Source organism: Danio aesculapii, chromosome 25, assembly GCF_903798145.1.
Source record: "Danio aesculapii chromosome 25, fDanAes4.1, whole genome shotgun sequence".
Lineage (NCBI taxonomy): Eukaryota > Metazoa > Chordata > Actinopteri > Cypriniformes > Danionidae > Danio > Danio aesculapii.
In genome coordinates this window covers 9,451,643-9,472,001 of record NC_079459.1, presented here as the reverse complement: position 1 = coordinate 9,472,001, position 20,359 = coordinate 9,451,643, and the positions used below count along the sequence as shown (strand labels likewise).

General features: G+C 37.7%; 1 protein-coding gene across 1 annotated transcript in view; it reads right to left on the bottom strand.

Moving 5' to 3' along the window:
• Window positions 1–1,274: 1,274 nt before the first annotated feature.
• si:dkeyp-19e1.3 (USP6 N-terminal-like protein) overlaps window positions 1,275–20,359 on the bottom strand; it is a 61,462-nt gene continuing 42,377 nt past the window's right edge. The window contains exons 9-14 of the mRNA XM_056451435.1: window positions 14,812–14,932; window positions 14,607–14,701; window positions 13,420–13,485; window positions 6,592–6,691; window positions 5,970–6,122; window positions 1,275–5,026 (exon numbers count right to left, since the gene is read on the bottom strand). Of these exons, the coding sequence (XP_056307410.1) occupies window positions 3,891–5,026; window positions 5,970–6,122; window positions 6,592–6,691; window positions 13,420–13,485; window positions 14,607–14,701; window positions 14,812–14,932 (1,671 nt within the window). The 3' untranslated portion in view covers window positions 1,275–3,890. The remainder of the gene's footprint in view (window positions 5,027–5,969; window positions 6,123–6,591; window positions 6,692–13,419; window positions 13,486–14,606; window positions 14,702–14,811; window positions 14,933–20,359) is intronic.

Genomic DNA, 20,359 nt, shown 5'->3' with positions numbered 1-20,359 from the left:
GGCCAGACTGGTTCTAGTTGATAGAAAGGCCACAGTAACTCAAATAAGCACTCGTTACAACCAAAGTATGCAGAAGAGCACCTCTGAATGCACAACACATTCAACCTTGAGACGGATTGGCTACAGCAGCAGAAGACCACACCGGGTGCCACTTCTGTCAGGTAAGAACAGGAAACTGAGGCTTCAATTCTCACAAGCTCACCAAAATTGGACAATAGAAGATTGGAAAAACGTTGCCTGGTCTGATCAATTTCTGCTGCGGCATTCGGATGGTAGAGTCTGAATTTGGCATCAACAACATGAAAGCATGGATCCATCCTGCCTTGTATCAACGGTTCAGGCTGGTGGTGGTGGTATAATGGTGTGGGGGATATATTCTTGGCACACTTTGGGCACATTAGTACCAATTGAGCATCGTGTCAACGCCACAGTCAACCTTAGTATTGTTGCTGACCATGTCCATCCCTTTATGACCACAGTGTACCCATCTTCTGATAGCTACTTCCAGCAGGATAACATGCCATGTCATAAAGCGTGAATCATCTCAGACTGGTTTCTTGAACATGACAATGAGTTCACTGTACTCAAATGGCTTCCACAGTCAGCAGATCTCAATCCAATAGAGCACCTTTGGGATGTGGTTGAACTAGAGTCGCATCATGGAAGTGCAGCTGACAAATCTGCAGCAACTGCTTGATGCTATCATGTCAATTTGAACCAAAGCTCGAAGGAATATATCCAGTACCTTGCTGAATCTTTGCCACAAAGGATTAAAGCAAAAGGGTAACCAACCCGGTACTAGCAAGCTATACCTAATAAAGTGGCCAGGTGAGTGTATTGTTTAGTTAAAAAGTCAAACAAGAATAAACCAAATCAGATTTTTTTTAAAAAACTGTCAATAAAACTACAAAAACACCATATAACCTGAGAAGCATAACATGAAAGCAATTAAATACCATATACTCTTAATGCAAACAACTCAAGTGCAAATAAAACCTGTACTATTTACATTTACACACACACACACACACACACACATATAAACATTCTTAATATTAACATTCTTAATATTAACATTCATAATGGTAGCTGCATCCCAATGTTGTGCTTCATCACTTTCCACAAGGTGGCGTCAGAGGACAGTATATAGTTTAAAATTATAAAGCAGAATATTTTTTTAAGCACAGGAAGGAGGGCAGAAAAATATCCTGAAATCAATGTAACCTCTTATATGTTCTTGTGGTGAGATGTTTACATTTAAATGTGCCAGAACAACATCCTTTGGGTGTATTTTCATAATGTAAACAAAGTTTCAAAAGAAATAAAATGCACCAGGATACATAAAACAATATGACAACAAATAATTACAATGTATGATCTAATGGTGTTTCCCAACTCTGTTCCTGATGGCACACCAAGAGTACATATTTTGGACATCCCCTTATATGGCCCATTCATACATTAATTTTCTTTTCGGCTTAGTCCCTTTATTAATCAGGGGTCGCCACAGCGGATTGAACAGCCAATTTATCCAGCATGTGTTTTACACAGCGGATGCCCTTCCAGGCACAACCCAGCACTGGCAAACACCAATACATACACTACAGCAAATTTAGTTTATTCCATTCACCTATAGCGCATGTCTTTGGGCTGTGGGGGAAACCGGAGGAAACCCATGTGAACTTGGGGAGAACATGCAAACTCCACACAGAAATGCCAACTGACCCCTCCAGGGCTCGAACCAGCGACCTTCTTGTCGCATCTGACCCATTCATTTCAGGTTTTAGAGTCTCTTCTAATTTTCTGATGAGTTGATTCAGGTGTGTTTGATTAGGAAGAGGTTGAAAATGTGTACAGTTGGTGTGTCTTTAGGAACAGGGTTGGGAACCACTGATCTAATGGACAAAAAAGCAGTCAAATCAGTAATTTTGTCTTCCATGAAGATGAAAACAATGCTACGGTGGTACTTGTATGACAGGTTACAAGACAAGAAACTTTAAAACCCCTCAGCAAAACAACATGCAAACAAAACAGTGATAAACACATTAGTGGTGTCTGTCTTTTGTCGGATTAGTTCACCATTAATTGAAAATTTTGAAATAACTGAACCTAATGTCCTACCAAACCTGAATCCTTTGCTCACTTTCACAAATTAAGATATTTTAGATGCAATCTGAGAGCTCTCTCATCCTATACAAACCACAATGGTCGTTCAAAGTCCAGAAAAGTAACCAAAAACAGTCAAAACGTTGTGTGCCGTCATGTGACTTCAGCTGTTCAACTGTAATCATACCAAGTGTGCCACATCCCTACTTTTGAGTGACACTCCCGGCCGTTAGATTGCCCACTGGGGGCTGGCTGCAGTACAAGTCATAAAGCCCGCCTCCCCGTGTTAATGAACGAGACTCGAACCCAAATAAAAAAATTTAATTACACTTGCAATAAAATGTCCCGAAAGATAGTTTTGGTCAATTAAGGCACTTATTATCATGCTGATATAGGTTCAGATCTTCATTTTTGTTACAAGTATGTTTTTAGCCAGTAATTTAATGCTATAAAAACGGGGCGTGTCATTGTGATTGACAGTTGTGATTGACAGCTTCTCTAAGCAGACCGTCGGAGCTTCAGGAGGAGATTGATGTACCACTGTTTGATTTCTGTGTTATTTTACCATGATAAAATGAGTTGTTCAGCAGTAGACCATACTTTCTGACCTACAGGATCTGATGGGTCACCGTTTATTCGGTAAAGTGTGGGCTTTATCTGGCTTTAGCTTAGTTTGCTGATACACGCCTAGCCATGACAGGGAAAATACAGGTGATCGTTATCTAGTAGTAACTTTTTTTATGGGTCTGAAATAATAATTAGGAAGACAAAACTAATGTTAGCCCATGTCCAAATTGATCAGTAACGTTATTTGAATGTTTTGCGTTCAATGGGAAAAAGCGACGTCACAGTCACTGAACCCTACAGAACATAAAATCTTATCTGGACTTTGGAACATCTTTCGACCATTGCTGTCAATTGAGGATGAGAGAGGACTTAAAGTTCATCCTAAATTTTTAGTTCAGAACGTGAACGAAGGTCTTTAGGTATTGGAACAACGTGAGGGTGAGTAATTATTAACCGAAATTTCATTTTTAGATGAACCAACTCTTTAAGCTCCTCAGAAAAATGATTACTCAAGTCCCTAAATTGTACTTCTGATAACCAAAACCACTAGATGCCTTAGGAAATTGGATTCCAATGCACCACATTTGCTTTGAACACACACTCATAACTAGGGCCAGATAGAATCTGCGGACGTTTTTTGCTATTTCTGCTGAGAATTTTGGTAAAAATCTGCAGATTTTTGCGGAATTATTCTGGGAATATCATAACTAAAATCCTAATATGTGAAATAAAAAATAAAATCTTTTAAACTTTTATTTCATGTTTAAAATGCAAATCCAATTAGATTCAATTTATTTGGTAAACAAAACAAGTGTTTCATATAATATCTCTACTAAAAGACAGAAAATATTACTGTACAAACTGCATTGTACATAAATCAGATGAACATTTTCATATGTCAATAATATTACTGTAATTAATTTAAAAACTATAAATATAGATTTACACACATTTACTCAAGTAAATAAACAGAATTAATGATGGGCTAAAGATCTGCGGAAAATCTGCAGAATTCTGCGCGCGCAGATTCCGTGTGGGCCTACTCATAACACACATACACACTTTAGCATACTGTTTTCATGTAGAATACTGTATAACACACATTTAAACAAAACCAGAAATCTAAAAAGCTTAAAAACACTTCATATCACCAAGGCATAAAAGTTCTTCAGTTCACACTAACAATGGTACTTTCTTGAAAAGGTTGATTTCAGCAACTAGTGACTTGGAACATGCATTCTGTAATCAGAATGAACAGGAGGGGGCATTGTTGTCTGTAGTTTTTTGGGTGGTAGTCTTGGGGGCCTTGACTGACCTTTGTCTTGTTCATTCTGGTTCATAACCAGCTGACTGCACGAGACTGAAGATAAGAGGAAGGGTTGATCTTCGAACCCAACAGGTGGTTGGGGGAAAATGCAGTCTGGAGTTACCCAATTACTCGACGACTCAGTGCATAGAGGAGGTGGAGGGAGTGGCGAAGAGTCAGGGGTGTAAAAAAACATAGATGGGGGTGGTAGAGAAAGAGACATGGCATCTTCTGAAGGAAGGGTGTAAGCGGTGTTCTTGACGTCCAACATAGGGTTTTGTGGCAATGTGGCTGCCATCTCCAATAGGCGATCTACAGACTGATCCTCCTCTTCGGAGATGTTGTCATAATTTGAGGTGTTGGAAGGTCGCCGATCACCTGAGGATGGGGGAACGTAGAGGTTAATAGGAAACTTGCTTAGCTGCCGATAGGATCTATACAGCGAAGGTGATGACGATGGATCTTCTACAATGAGATCCAATGGTTGGGTAATTGGTGGTGGTGGTGGAAGCGGGGGAATGTAAAATGGGTCTTCTGGAAGTTCAACCCCTTGGTCAGTGTAGGGAAGAGGTGGAGGAGGTAATTCTGGAAGATTAAATGAGACTATACTGGAAGAATCTGTTATTGGTGGTTGATATGGAGGAGGCCAATCTTCAGACACCCCTGAAAGGGGCCTGCTGACACATTCATCTTTCAACGAAAGAGCTTCTGTTGAACGTGATGTAGGTTCTAGTTGGAGTACCTGACTCTGTGTTTGTACAGGCGCACTTTCTTGTGTCGTATCTGAATCTTCAGGTGTAGATTGTGAGAGTGAAGAGCTGGAAGGTAACTGGGTTTGCTGTGAAAGGGATGAAGATGAGGTAATACTAGGGATTGGTTTATTGCTGCACTGGTTGTGGGAGGCGTTGTCTTCCGTCTGAAGCTTTGTTGAGGCTTTATTGTTGTGTGCTGCTGGCGGTAAGGGCACGCGCTCTGTCTGGATTACTGGAAGCAGTTCTATTAAACGCTCTTCACCCAGGGGTATCTTTGGAAACTCATCTCCCTTGCCTAAAAGACAAATCCATAGAAAATTAAAACAAGTTTCTTACAAGGTTCCTTTGGATCAAGAGACAACCCTCTTTTTAATTTGTCCTGAGACCTTTGTTCATTTTGGGAACACAAATTAAGATGTTTTAGATGAAATTCAAGAGCCACCACAACTTCCATAAAGCAATGGTCCATAAATGTTCAAAGTTTAAAAAAGGAACCAAAACATTCCATGTGACTTCAGTGGTCCAACTGTAATCATAAAAATCTTAAAGTACTTTGGTTTTCCAAAAAACTGTAACTTTGTATATACCTTCATCAGATCAATGAGCGTTTACTATAAAGTTTACTATTGCAACACGTCCTACTGCCTATAGTAAATGTGCACCATGACCTGATATGGGAGAGAGGTATATACAATATTTTTCCCTGAACAAAAGTGTTCTTGGAGCCTCGTATATCACATGGAATGTTTTGACAATGTTTTTGCTTCCTTTTCTGGACTTTAAATGTCTGGACCATTGGCTCGTATATGGTGGATGAAGAAGCTCTCAGATTTCATCTAATAGGACCGTGAGTAATTAATAACAGAACTTTCCCTTTTGGGTGAACTAATCCCTTAGGTTCACCTGAGTTGATTTTATGGTTCCTGAAGTAACACCACAGGTTATAAGATAATTTCACTGGTCTTTAAAATCTTTAGCACCTGTACAGATGTACTGTACTTTGTGAACAAATATGACATCAAAAGTGTGGAACCACTTCCTTACCATAAGAGTCTAGAATCCTTTGTGTTCAAATCTGAAACCTTTATTTTTAAGGGTCTACACTTTCCAGACTCCAAAATCAATCTGAGTAGACTTATCACAAGTATCTTGTGACCAAGACTTCCTTTAATAGACTACATGCTAATTGTTGAGAAAGGTATAATTTACAAACAAAAATCAATCACTTAGAATTTTACCTGGAGGGGGGAGGTCAAGCTTCATCCTGCGAAGTTCTGACATAGATGATTGTAAGTGCTCAATGACAACATCATCACTCATGCTGAATGAGGAAGCAGTACGTTCCTGCAGAAACTCCCTCAGGTCCTCCAGGGACAATTTGAGAAGATGCTCTGACAGGGGGAGACATGAAGATTTAGACTTTATAAACCAGGGATGTCCAAACTCGGTCCTGGAGGGCTGGTGTCCTGCAGATTTTAGCTCCAACTTGCCTCAACACACTTGCAAGGATGTTTCTAGAAAGCCTAGTAAGATCTTGATTAGCTAGCCCAGGTGAATCTGATTGGGGTTGGAACTAAACTTTGCAGGACCCCGGCCCTCCAGGACCAAGTTTGGACACCCCTGTTATAAACCTTTAGCTAATCTTATCTACAGAAAGTTAAGTTTCTTTTTAAGTTTCCAACAAGTTCATGAATTTTCCCATGTGTGTACCAACAAACATTTGGTAGCCCAAACTTTAACCGCAACACTGTTGTGTGAAGACGGGGACTAGATGATAGCTCGTGAATTGTCCCTAGTAGATTTTGAACATGCATACTTCCCCAGCTCAAGATTTGTATCCAAAGTGTAATTCTTGCTTACTTTTGTGCAATTTGAGGAGAGTATAAGCCATGGCTGTTAGAACCTTTTCTCCTTCTAATATGTAGATATCCCAGAGACGTAAGGTGAGTGTGAAGGGAGTCTGTAAAACAGAAACACAAAAGATACAGGTCATCACCAGGCTAAGGAGAGCTCAAACATCAGCCCAGTCACATAAAACCTTCAGCAGATAATGTTTACTGTCTTTTTCAAATCAAGTATCATTGTGAGTGACATAATACTCATTATTCCCAAATAGTCAGCACAATGTTGCAGAATTTGGACTCTTTTTATTTAAAGCTACCATAAAAGGATTAAAATCTGGATACACCTAGGCATAGCTGAATAATAAGAGTTCAATACATGGAAATGACATATTGTGAGCCTCAAACACCATTGTTTCCTTGTTCCCATATAAATCCCTTGTGTGTAAAATCTTGGCGAAAAACAGGCTAATTGGAACAAAAAATTTTATCCACACAGGATTGTTAATATACATATATTTAATATAATGTATGTGGAACTCTAACTTTGAAAAAAAAGACAGGCTTTAATGAAGAGTAAGCAGTTCTGTGAAGCAGGGAGGCATGCATGAACATAGCTCATCAGAATGCAAAATGCGGGATATACAGATTATAAATTTAATTAATGCCACCTCAATGGGGCATACGGTCTGTTAAGGTTTGTAATGAGGCAGCAAACAAATATAATACTGCTGAATAGAAGTGTTTAATGCACTTTTATGCACTGTGTCATATCCCTTAGCTCCTACCATGGTGGCATAAAGATAGCTTGCTTACTACTAGCTTAAATTAGCATCTCTACCACTCAATTTTAATTTTTTTTTTAATAAAGTCAAGTGCTATTTTAGGGCTTCCACCTGGATTTTGCCTACCCAAATTCAAAAGCTTCCCAAATCCACATGCAGAGGTGTAAATGTAAAAGTTTGGTATCATTTTAAAGAAAATCCTTTGAATTTTCATAAAACACTGTTGAAAGTGATTAAAATAATTGTATATGTTCTGTGTGGTCTAGTCAGCAATCATAAGAAAAAAGAAAAAGGTCTCTATCATAATCTATGCAAAAGATATTCTATTCCAACTGATGAGAGAACAGAACCACTTATGGGGGTATTGGGCCAGTACGGACCTTTAAAAAAAACAAATGTGGAAGTAAATGACGGGCATCTGCTGACATAAAAAAACATATGCTGGAATAGTTGGCGGTTCATTCCACTGTGCTGACCCCTGATAAATAAGAGACTAAGCCGAAGGAAAATTAATGAAAAGAGACCAAAATACAATGTTCATTGACTAAAGCCTGGTTTATACTAGACGCATTTGCTATTTCTCTTGAGTGCACATGGCGAATGTGATGTCATTGATGTTGCGGAGGTTCGCTTTGGGTGCGCACAACATGATTTCAGCTGGTGGAGCGCACAATTTTTTGAGACTTGAGCGAACAGTTTGTGCGGTGCCGCATTTGATTTGAGTTGAATATGAAATAGATTTTGCCTGAAACATGTACCACAGACATCTGTATGATTGGTCTATGCATAATCATAGGCATAACCAGATGACCAATTATTGTTGGCTAGAAATTCCAACAGCAATGGGAAAGGAAGAAAGTTTTTGTTACAGATTTTGGAAAAACCTGAGAGATAAGTTTGTTAAAGCCAAAAGAGGACATGGCAAAAGTGTATACAGACCCAGGTACACAATTACAGAATATGTTTTTCCATCATTCATAGGTTTTACACTCATGTAAATATAATTTTTTTAAATTTAAAACAATTTAAGTTACAAACTTTAATTAAGGACCAAATTATTTCTTTGATAACTGGAAAGGAACATTTGAACCTATCGGTTTACAATATACTGATGCCCTGGCTTTATTGGTGATAATGGTTCGGAATGTTGGCCCATCATTGCCTTTTTAGCATAAGAAGAGGACAGAAACTAGCCAGATAATGTGTGAATTCTGGAGCGGGCTAAATCTAAAGAAACATCTGTATTTTTTAGTAAGTGTACTTTTTTTGCTTTTATTCTTGCCATAATGAAAAAATATATATTTGTAGAGGTGCGCCTCCTGCTGAAGGCACGCAACACTGCCTTCAGATCAGGGGATGCACAGGCCTACAGCACTTCCAGGGCTAATCTGAAGAGGGGCATCAAAAAGGCCAAGCACTGCTACAAGCTAAAGCTAGAGGAACACTTTTCCAACTCTGATCCTCGGAGCATGTGGCAGGGCATCCAGGCCATCAGCAACTACAAACCCAGCCAGTCCATCCCCACAGCCACAAATGTCTCCTTCCTGAACGAGCTAAATGACTTTTATGCCCGCTTTGAAAGAGACAATACAGAACCCTACACCAGGAACACTACCTCAACCGACCACTCCATTATCACACTCACCTCCTCAGAAGTCTACACCGCACTGAGTCGGATCAATGTTCGTAAGGCTGCTGGACCAGACGGTATCCCTGGGCGCGTCCTCAAAGCATGTGAAGAACAGCTCACTGGGGTATTCACAGACATTTTCAACCTGTCACTTAACCTAGCAACTGTGCCAACATGCTTTAAAACCACCTCTATTGTGCCAGTGCTGAAACACTCCAGCCCAACATGCCTGAATGACTACCGCCCTGTAGCACTCACACCCATCATCATGAAGTGCTTCGAGCGGTTGGTCCTGGCACATCTGAAAGACTCTCTGCCATCCACACTGGACCCACATCAGTTTGCCTACCGTGGCAACAGGAGCACAGAAGATGCCGTCTCCATAGCACTGCACTCTGTACTCACTCACCTGGACAATAAAAACACTTATGCACGAATGCTGTTTGTTGACTTCAGCTCAGCATTCAACACTGTCATACCCTCCAAGTTACTGATCAAACTCAGAGACCTGGATATCGACACGTCTCTCTGCAACTGGGTTATGGACTTTCTGACTAACAGACCTCAGAATGTTAGATCAGGCCACATCTGCTCCACCACCGTCACACTCAACACTGGTGTACCACAGGGCTGCGTGCTGAGCCCCTTCCTCTACTCCCTTTTTACCATCGACTGTAGGCCTGTGAACAGATCCAACACCATCATCAAATTTGCAGATGACACCACAGTGATTGGTCTAATCAGCAATAATGATGGGACTGCCTACAGGGAGGAGATACAGCATCTGGCCACTTGGTGCACCAACAATAATCTGCTCCTTAACACCAGCAAGACCAAGGAGCTCATTGTGGACTTCAGGAAGGGACGAACAGGCTCGCATGATCCCATCCACATTAATGGGATGGCCGTTGAGCCTGTCTCATCCTTCAAGTTCCTGGGGACCCACATCTCTAAAGACCTTTCCTGGACCACCAACACCTCCAGCCTGGTCAAGAAGGCTCATCAGCGCCTATTCTTCTTGAGGCAACTAAAGAAAAACCAGCTTTCATCAGCCGTCTTGGTGAACTTCTACCGATGCACAATAGAAAGCATCCTGACCAACTGCGTCACAGTCTGGTATGGAAGCTGCTCTGTTGCTGAGCGTAAGGCACTGCAGCGGGTGGTGAAAACTGCCCAACGCATCACAGGGACTACACTGCCAGACATAGAGGACATCCAGAAGAAACACTGCCTGCGCCGAGCACGCAGTATTCTTAAGGACACCTCTCACCCTGCTCACAGACTGTTTTCTCTCCTGCCTTCCGGCAGGCGCTTCAGGCTCCCCCGGACAAAAACCAGCAGACTGAGGAACAGCTTTTTCCCCAGAGCTGTCTTCCTTTTGAACTCTGCCCCTCACTGACTCTTTTGCCCCCCCAATACACCCCCCACACTCCTCTAACTTATACTCCTCACAATCACTGCACTATTTAACATTTGCACATTTAAAGTTTGCACATATTCATTGCACTGATTCATTTACTTGAACTATACATACCCACTGCACATGGACATTTGTAATTATGTTTATCTATCTGCACACTTCTGCTATTAATAGTATCCTGTACATATATTCATTTATTGTAAATCTGTTCATAGCTAATACAACCTGTATATAATGTTGATAGTACATCCATCTGTAAATATCACCATAGTTTTTCTATAACTGCACTTTATAACTTATACCTGTATCCTGCACTTGCTGCTATTGCACTGCTGGTTAGACCTAAACTGCATTTCGTTGCCTTGTACTTGTACATGTGTAATGACAATAAAGTTGAATCTAATCTAATCTAATCTAAAACTGTCCGAGATATGAACAAAAGCAAGTGATGCATCCATGTTTGATTAAAAAAATCTTGAATGGTTTTAAAAATCTTTATAATCATTTAAAATAATTTATGATTATTTTATTTATTAATTATTAATTATTTTTATTATTGATAAAAATAATTAGTTTAAACATCATTATTGAACGATAATAATGATATGATGTAGTTCCGGAAACTTCCTACTTCTATGGTTTTTATGGTGGGTTTCCTTTGACCACCCTCTGTAGTTTTTAAGAATATCACAATGGTGAACGCATCAAGTATAAAAGCCTCGTCCGTATCGTGATGTGCGCAAAAGTATGAATCAGGCTTAAGACTGCAATGTGATCAGTTTTCATTGACTAAAACTTGATGAAAATAGTTATGGATGATTCTGACTAAATGGCTCAGAATTTTAGTTGAGTAAAACCTGACTACACTAAAAAGTGTATACTTATAAAACGTGACTAAAACTAATAAATTCAAAAATGTCAGCTTCACACAAAGACTAAAATTAAAGCAGGCCGCCAAAAACAACACTACAGTGTATGTTGCATTACTAACCACACTGTCATGCTCAGAAAGGTCATGACAGACAGCACTCCGGTGAATGCAGTTTTACTGGATCGGAGTGATTAACAGCGAGACAAACATCATGACTGTTTTGCATTGGGTTTAGAAATAAAGATGAAATGAATTTAATTGTTTTTTAGAGATGTTGCCAATTTTTGTAAATGGAAACAACAAAAATAACTACTTGAGCACAGAAAAAGTTTGTACTTAAGTATAAAAATGCAAGTGAAAACACGTTAATTGTACAATAAAACGTGTAAAGTGCTCAGCATAATTGAGTACACCCCATTTTGAAAATGAATATTTTTCTTCATTTCTCAGTAAATATAGGCAATGTATTTTGGTGCATTTAAACAAAACAGATTTATTAAACAGATATACTTATTAAAATAATACTTTATTCAACAAACATATTTAGAAATTGAAAGATAATAGAATTAAATTCAAGCTTAATATTGCAAAACAAATTACAACCTACAAAATTTCAACACAATTTTTCAATCTTTTTTGCTTCTCTTGATTTTTCCTATTTTTTAAAATTTTTATTTAATATTTTTCTATAACATAAATTTGGCTGTACTAGTTTTTGGACCATTTTCATAAGTTATTTTGTTATATTTGGCTTCTAATATAACGTATATGCACAAATGTAATATTGTATAGCTTCCTATTAAAAATATGATTTTAAAAGATCGATTTGTGAGGGGTGTACTTATATATGCTGAGCACTGTATGCGTGTGTGTTTGTATATCAGAGAGCTATATTTTTGTAAATTATTATAACTATTTGCAAAACATTTTTTTTATAGCATTGCCTTTACAAAACCCATCCAGCCAACTGCAATGCTCAGTTTGATCAGCATCTTAGTCACTAGTAAGTTTGCAATGCTGTTTTCACTTTCACGTTTCTACGCGTTTCACTTTGTGGCCCTGATTTGACAAGGGGGTGGAGTCAAGGTAACTTGAGTGTTATGGCCCTTTGTCAAATCAGGGCCACAAAGTGAAACATGCCGAAACGTGAAGTGCAAAGTAAAACTCGCTCTTGACTAAAAAGGTAATCCAAATGAACATTTTAATATATCGTTTTTTTTTATTGCAAATATTTTAGTTTTTTTTTTTGCACTTTTGATTTTGATTTTTGAATTTTATTTTATTTGCAGTTCTTTTTGTTTGTTTGCAAGTTTCATTTTTATTTCTCAAAACTTAATTTTCCCTTTGCAACTCTTTATTTTTGTTAGCAAAATTCATTTTTATTTCTCCAAAAAAAAATAAAAAAAAATTAAATTCACTTTGCGATTTTGGGAAATTTTCATTTATTTATTTATTTATTTATTTAGTTATTTTTTTATTTATTTATTGCTCAACACTTTATTTTTTGTTTGCAAAGCTTTCTTTTATTTCACAAGAATACGTGGCCCTAGATTGACTCCATAATTATTGCATTACAATCAGATTTGGAAAAGTTAAGGTTATTAGTTACCATAACTTTATTAGTTACCAATAACTTTAATTAACTAGTACTAATAGCTTTTAACGGTTAAAGTTATTATACATAAACATAGTTAACCTGCAGTTTCATAGCATATTCTGTGTACATGTTCAATGTAGTCTATTCGTGCATTAAGTGTATGTGTTAAAATGAACCTATAAAACCATTTGTGGGTTTTTGTACTTACCTAAGCCCCATATCTTCTATTTAGATATCAGAGAATAATTTTGTATCAATGCATACCTATAGCATCTTTAAAAATAAAAGGGTAGACTGTATACTGAACATTTTGACTGGATCACAGAGAAAGGATCTGTGTCAAGTTCACATTGTGTTAATATTTTGTGGCACTTCTGTTAAGGACATGAAAACCAGTTTTACACAGACACACCTCTTTTTGTTTCCTGTATGTCTCTCTGTGATTTATTTAACCCAGTAACCAAGATTCTTTTACAAGAGACACACAGCACAACAGTAGTGAAAACAAATTATATACAGTACATTAAAAATGAAAATGTCTTACCCTGTCAATAAAGCACTGAAGGAACCATTTGGTTGTGTAGATACCAGTGGACATCTGTTCCTTTTCCTGAATTGAAGACAACATTTAAATGACTAAAGACTTGTATCTAGTTATGTTTTGATAAATCCAAGCAAACTTAAAGTGAAGGTTCATCCAAAAATGATCTTTTCCTGAAAAGTGGTTTGCCTTATGATCACAATACAAAATATTATGAATAATATTGCAAAAACTACAGGAACAGGTCAATTATGGAAGTCAATGGCTGCTGCTTTACAACATTCTTCAACATACACTCACTAGCCACTTTATTAGGTACACTGTACTAGTACCCCCCTTGCCTTCAGAACCTCAATCATGCTTGAATCCTTTGTGGCATAGATTCAAAAAGGTACTGGAAATAGTCCTCAGAGAGTTTGATCCATAATGACATGATAGAGTCATGCAGTTGCTGCAGATTTGTCGGCTGCAAATCTACGAATCTCCCGTTCCACCACATCCCAAAGGTGCTCTATTGGATTGAGTTCTGGTGACTGTGTAGGTCATTTAAGTACAGTGAACTCATTGTCATGTTCAAGAAACCAGTCTGAGATGATTCACGCTTTATGACATGGCGTGTTATCGAAGTGTGCCAAGAAAATATCCCCCACACCATGACTACCAGCCTGAACCGTTGATACCATTGATGCTTTCATGTTGTTGATGCCAAATTTTGAACCAACCATCTGAATGTCGCAGCAGAAATTGAGAGTTTTCAGACCAGGAAACATGTTTCCAATCCTCTATTGTCCAATTTTGGTGAACCTGTGTAAATTGTAGCCTCATTTTCCTGTTCTTAGCTGACAGGAGTGGCACCCGTTGTGGTTTTCTGCTGCTGTAGTCCATCCGCCTCAAGGTTGGACATGTTGTGCGTTCAGAGATGCTCAGCTGCATACCTCGGTTGTTATGAGTGGCCTTTCTATAAGCAGTTTGACCTGCAGCAGATCATCTTGACTATGTGTACATGCCTAAATGCATTGAGTTGCTGCCATATGATTGGCTGATTAGACATTTGCATTAACGAGCAGTTGGACAGGTGTATCTAATAAAGTGGCCGGTGATTGTATCTTCCTGTGTGGTCAACACAAATGATCACAGAATTGACATTTTAGGGTGAACTATACATTTAAGACTAAACCAAGAAGTCTTACCAAGTGCTTCCTGAGTTTGGAAAGGAGTTTGGACAGTATTTTGTCATGATGAACCTGAAAACGGTGGAGCTTGGGAAACCCTGGGATGAAGAATCCTTTTAATAATAACAGAGGAAGACATTGGATCAATTACAGCACATTCAACAAAGCTATCTATCTATTTATCTATGCAGAAAGTGGTTAGAGATTGAGCTCTGAAGCTTACCATGCATGGCATGTTTCTGATTGGTCAGTAGCTGTGATAAGGCCCAGAATGCATCCTCCTCGTTCATATACATGAGCAGAATGGCAGCGATTTGGCTCATCCCCTGACAGTAGCTCACTTCCTATACAAAAACCACATAACCAGATTATCACACTACACTTTTTGACACAAACACTGACAGTGGTCTAAGTATTAAAAGTGCTCATTTGTGGGGGTGCACATACATTTTTCGGTTTGGTTCTCAAATGACAGTTGTTCTTTTTCCCAAATTTCCCATATTTCCCAAATGATGTTTAACAGAGCAAGGATTTTTTTACAGTATTTACGATCATATTTTTTCTTCTTATTTGTTTTATTCTGGCTAGAATAAAAGCAGTTTTTAATTATTTTAAAACCATTTTAAAGTCAATATTAGCCCTCTTAAGCAATATTTTTTTGGTTGTCTACAAAACAAACCACTGTTATAAAGCCTTTAAATGTCACGTTAAGCTAATCACCTTGATTAGTTGGATCAGCTCTGTTTGATTAGGGTTGGAGCAAAACTGTGCAGAGCTGCGGCCCTCCAGGAATCCAGTTTGAGACCATTGCTTTAAGCTGAATACTAGCATCTTGAAAAAATTCTAGTAAAATATTATTTTTTGTCATCATGGCAAAGAAAAAAAAAACAGTTATTAAAAAGGAGTTATTAAAACTAATATGTTTAGAATTGTGTTGAAAAAAAAATATTTTCCGTTAAACAGAAATTGGGGAAAAAAATATACAGGAAGGCTAATAATTCTGACTTCAACTGTATATATGTGCCATATTTTAATATATTTGAAATCTAAACCTCAACTTATCATTTACATATGTGATTATTTGCATACATTTGCTGTACCTCAGATTTCTATATGTAGGACCGGATATAACCACCATATCTACAGTAGGTGATAATAAAGTTGTTGTTTTTTTGAGTCTGGAAAAATTGTGGATATGGACTTGTTTGCAAGTAATGGAAAGAAGCTGCACACTCAAAAAAAATGATTAATTGGATTTAATAATTTTTTTAAGGTAAGTGGTTGCAAATGATTCATATGGGCTAAATTAAGCAAATACAATTTAGCAATGTTCAGTTAAATTAATTGTTTAAATTCAGCCCATTTACATTTACAACAATTTGCAATGTACCATCTTTTTCGGTGTATAATGCTTGAGTAAAATCTTTTAACAAGAAGGCATTGGATGAAAGAGTTAACACTCCATGGCGTACATTTTTTTTTAAGATGAGCAATGATCTTAAACCATAGAGAGCACTGTATAAGCCACTGTTAACCAAAAGAGCTGGACACTTACAATGACGCATTTTACATGGTATTATTGCTGTAAAGGTGCAGCAGGTGATTGTTCTCAAATTTTTTTTTTGTTGTGCTGGTTGAAAGTTTCTTCACTGTCCAGTAGTAATTAAAGTAAATGATTTAAATGTGTTTATATGTATTTTTATATTCTGGGTAAGGCATAAAACTAAAAAATGTTAAATTAAATATTGTCGGGCCGACATCTACCATAATTCTGATAAGTAGCCCAAGCTGTCAGCAAATGTAGACTGCGTGTTCACATGCATTTGAGACAGTCACGGTAAAATCAAATGCTGAATTGAAACTTTTTAAAATCCTGATTCAATTTTGGAGTTACTTTTGCATGCTGGAGGAAGGACGACACCATGGCTGAAGTATTTCTGTTAGACAGGTAATACTATGTTTTAAACTATTTTAGTCCCCCAAAGCAGATGTATTGTGTTGTTATGAATGGGTTATATGCACAGAAGGGTTGTTCAACCACTGAAATCTACCGTTGAAAGACTGATGTGACTATTTTCAGTTTCATACGGGACCTTTTACAGCATCGATAATGTAGATTTTTATTTAGTTTAACAACAAAACATCAGTAAATAACAATATTCCGCCTAGCCTGCTTTACTGAGCTGAAGTTACTTTTATATTCACATTGGGTCATTTTTGATAAATGACAGCTTGTGACGCACTCCCTATATTGTTCACCATGCTACTCTGAATATTCACTCTGAAATAGCATGTAAGTGTAATTCCTGCACGTCTCCGGCCAAACACTAACTACATTTCAAACTGGTGAATAACATGAACTAGTCACTAGTGGGTTGTCTGTTCTCATGTCGTGGTGCGCGTTCGCGATTTCAGGAGGCGTGGCTTTGAAACACAGTCCCTCCCCTGCCGTCCGAAGTTAATATGCTAACCGGTTAGCATTTTGGCAGATCACCTACTGCACCTTTAATGCTTTTATTTTTGTTTAAAATCCAAGTGTTAGCAGTAAGTGTCCTTTTTTTCTTTTTAGTGAGAGCACAAACGTTTTTTGCATTTTAAATATGTTGAAAAAGAAAATGTCAGTTGTTGAAAAACACTGCCAATTTTTATCAGCAGAAAAGAAACAATTCAGGAAAAAGATTGAATATAATGTTAAAAGGATGCTTGCTTCTCTGATTAAATATTTTTTAATAGATTTTTTTAGAGAGAGAGAGAGATTTTTTCAACACATTTCTAAACATAATAGTTTTAATAACTCACTTCTAATAACGGATTTCTTTTATCTTTGCCATGACAGTACATAATATTTGACTAGATATTTTTCAAGACACTTCTATACAGCTTAACGTGATATTTAAAGGCTTAACTAGGTTAATTAGATTAACTAGGCAGGTTAGGGTAATTAGTCAAGTTATTGTATAACGATGGTTTGTTCTGTAGACTAATCGAAAAAAAAAATATATATATAAAATGGTTTTTAAAAGTTAAAAACTGCTTTTATTCTAGCCAAAATAAAACAAATAAGACTCTCCAGAAGAAAAAATATTATCAAACATATATATTATATATATATATAATATATTATATATATATATATATATATATATATATATATATATATATATATATATATATATATATATATATATATATATATATATATATATATATATATATATATATATATATATATATATATATATATATATATATATATATATATCTCCAAGTATGACACCGCTAGTAACGAAACAAATAACTAAATACAACAAAATAGGATTGCACAATATATAAACATATCGCTAAATTATCATTATCGTTCTAATAGAATATGCAGACACATGATAAATTACATTTATTTTGTGCACTATTGTTTATCTAAATTTGCCCTATCAGATGGGGTCTTACTATCTTTATCCCCACCTCCCCTGTAGTTGTTGTTCTGCTATTGGCTGAAGAGGCTCAAAAGTGAACCCAGAGCTGAAAATAAATACTAATGGCGGGAGTCGAGACAAAAGTGGAAAAGAGTCAATCAGAGTCAGTTTCCATTTATAGCGTTTTAAAGACTAAGCACCTTGACACAGTTTTCAGTCTGAACTAGAATTTAATTATATCTGAACAAATATCTTTAATTGTTTATTTAATATCATGACATAATGATTTAAAAACATAGCTAATAAAAATACTTTTTTTTCTAGGGATTTGTTATATTGTAAGAAATACACTGTTATCGCGATATTATCATATATTTCACAATGATGCAGCATAGCTGAAATTTCTGAGTTTGTAGTAACTTAAACGTCAACGCAGGTCTGCAAAAATAGTTCTCTAGTGCCGTGTCCTGTCTGCAGTTTTCATTTTAATCACGCATGTGCATCTGAATACCAGCTATGTGCCTCCTGCTCATTTCACTAAATACACACTTCTAGCTCTCCTTCCCTCTCCATGGCCCTCCTCTTGCCCAGCTGACTCACTTTCTACTAGGCACACTGGAAAGGAAAAGGAACATTGTACCACTTCTCGTCTCTTCAAAACTGACACTCTCCTCATTTTTACAAAGAAATTTGTGCTCCTGCAATTTTGTCAAAACATCCTGCCTAACCATGACTATAACAACAAAACAGTTCTTCCATTTGTCTTTGTACATCCCCTGTATTGTCTTTAATTAGGGTCAGTTTCATTAAGTACCCCAAAAATAAATTAAATAACACAACATCTATTCAGCACTAGACAGACGCGAACACTTTTACCTAACAAACTGCAGTATGCGCATTAAAAAAAGTAATGTGATTTTGTTATAAGAGAACATGTGGCGATAACAATGTGTGTGAATGGACAAACTTGTTTTAGTCATTCTAAAATGCCTTAACCATTTTAGTATTAGTGTTATTATATTACTAATTACCATCTCCGCATCTTATACCTTTAAACGTTCATTGCTTGTCGACATACTGTATTCTGAGGCGTAAGTAATTTATTAAATAAAGAAAAGATTCACGCAGCTTTTTCTACTGCAGTAAATTCAGTTTTTACTATTGATATTTGGCGCCAGTTAATCAGAAAGTGACAATTTTGTTCTCTTTGACTCATTGGATGGAAGCGCTGCTTTATTCGCATTTTTGGGATGGAAACATAGCTACTGACTACGTTTACATGGACATCAGTTATCTAATTATTTGACTTAATCTAAATAAGACAATAATATGATTAAGGTGTTTACATGAATTGCTTTTTGAACGTTCCTTTCATAATCCCGTTTTTCATGCTATAGTATAATTAACGTCATTAAGTAGCATTCGACGCTAGTTTCACGGAACAACATCAACGCACTATATTCTCAACAACCAAAGCCGGATCACTACTGCGCATGCTCGAGTGACGTCACTGTCACTGTTACGGTACCCTGGCTGCGTGTGTTTGGAGCTCTGTCGCATAGATTCGCAATTTACATTTTTATCATACAATACCTCCTCATTCGCTAAGTATTTGTCTCTCCTACTTTGGGTGAACTAACCCTTAATACATTTATACAAACAAATCTACTTTAAAACATTCTGTCTCTCGAGCATCCACTTGCTGTTTGTAGCTTTAGTCTGCTAGCGCGGGCCTTGCTCGATATGCCCTGCGCTCCGGCTCGCTCATCTGAGGTAGGTGTGCGATACAATCTCAACACTCCGTCCACCTCAACACCGTGTGTTTCTCTGTCCAGGCCCAGCGAACCAAGGACACGATTCGCCCAGGTGTCGTTCACGCCGGCACCCGGCTACCATAGCCTCTGGGTGCGGTGCGGTGCGATGTAAGGTGCTTACCAGGCCCCAGGGCAGAACGTCTCCTCCTCCCGTGTTCGAGATCTCCAAGGAGAACCACTTTGCCACTCTCCGCGAGATGGGTTTCGATGTGGCTATTATCGGTGACTCCATCGTTCGACACGTCCACGTTGCTTCCACTAAAGGTAACAACATACGTACTATTGCTTTCCTGGTGCTCGCATAAAGAATATTTCTGCCCAGGTACCTACTATCCTGAGTGCTGGCGAGAGCATCGGTGCTGTCATCCTCCACGTGGGGACGAACGACACCGGGCTGCAGCAGACAGAGATCCTGAAGATGGACTTCAGGAGCCTGATCGAGACGGATCGACGCACATCCCCTGCCACGCAGATCATAATTTCTGGACCGCTTCCTACCTACCGCCGAGGAAATTAAAGGTTCAGTAGACTTTTTGCTCTGAAT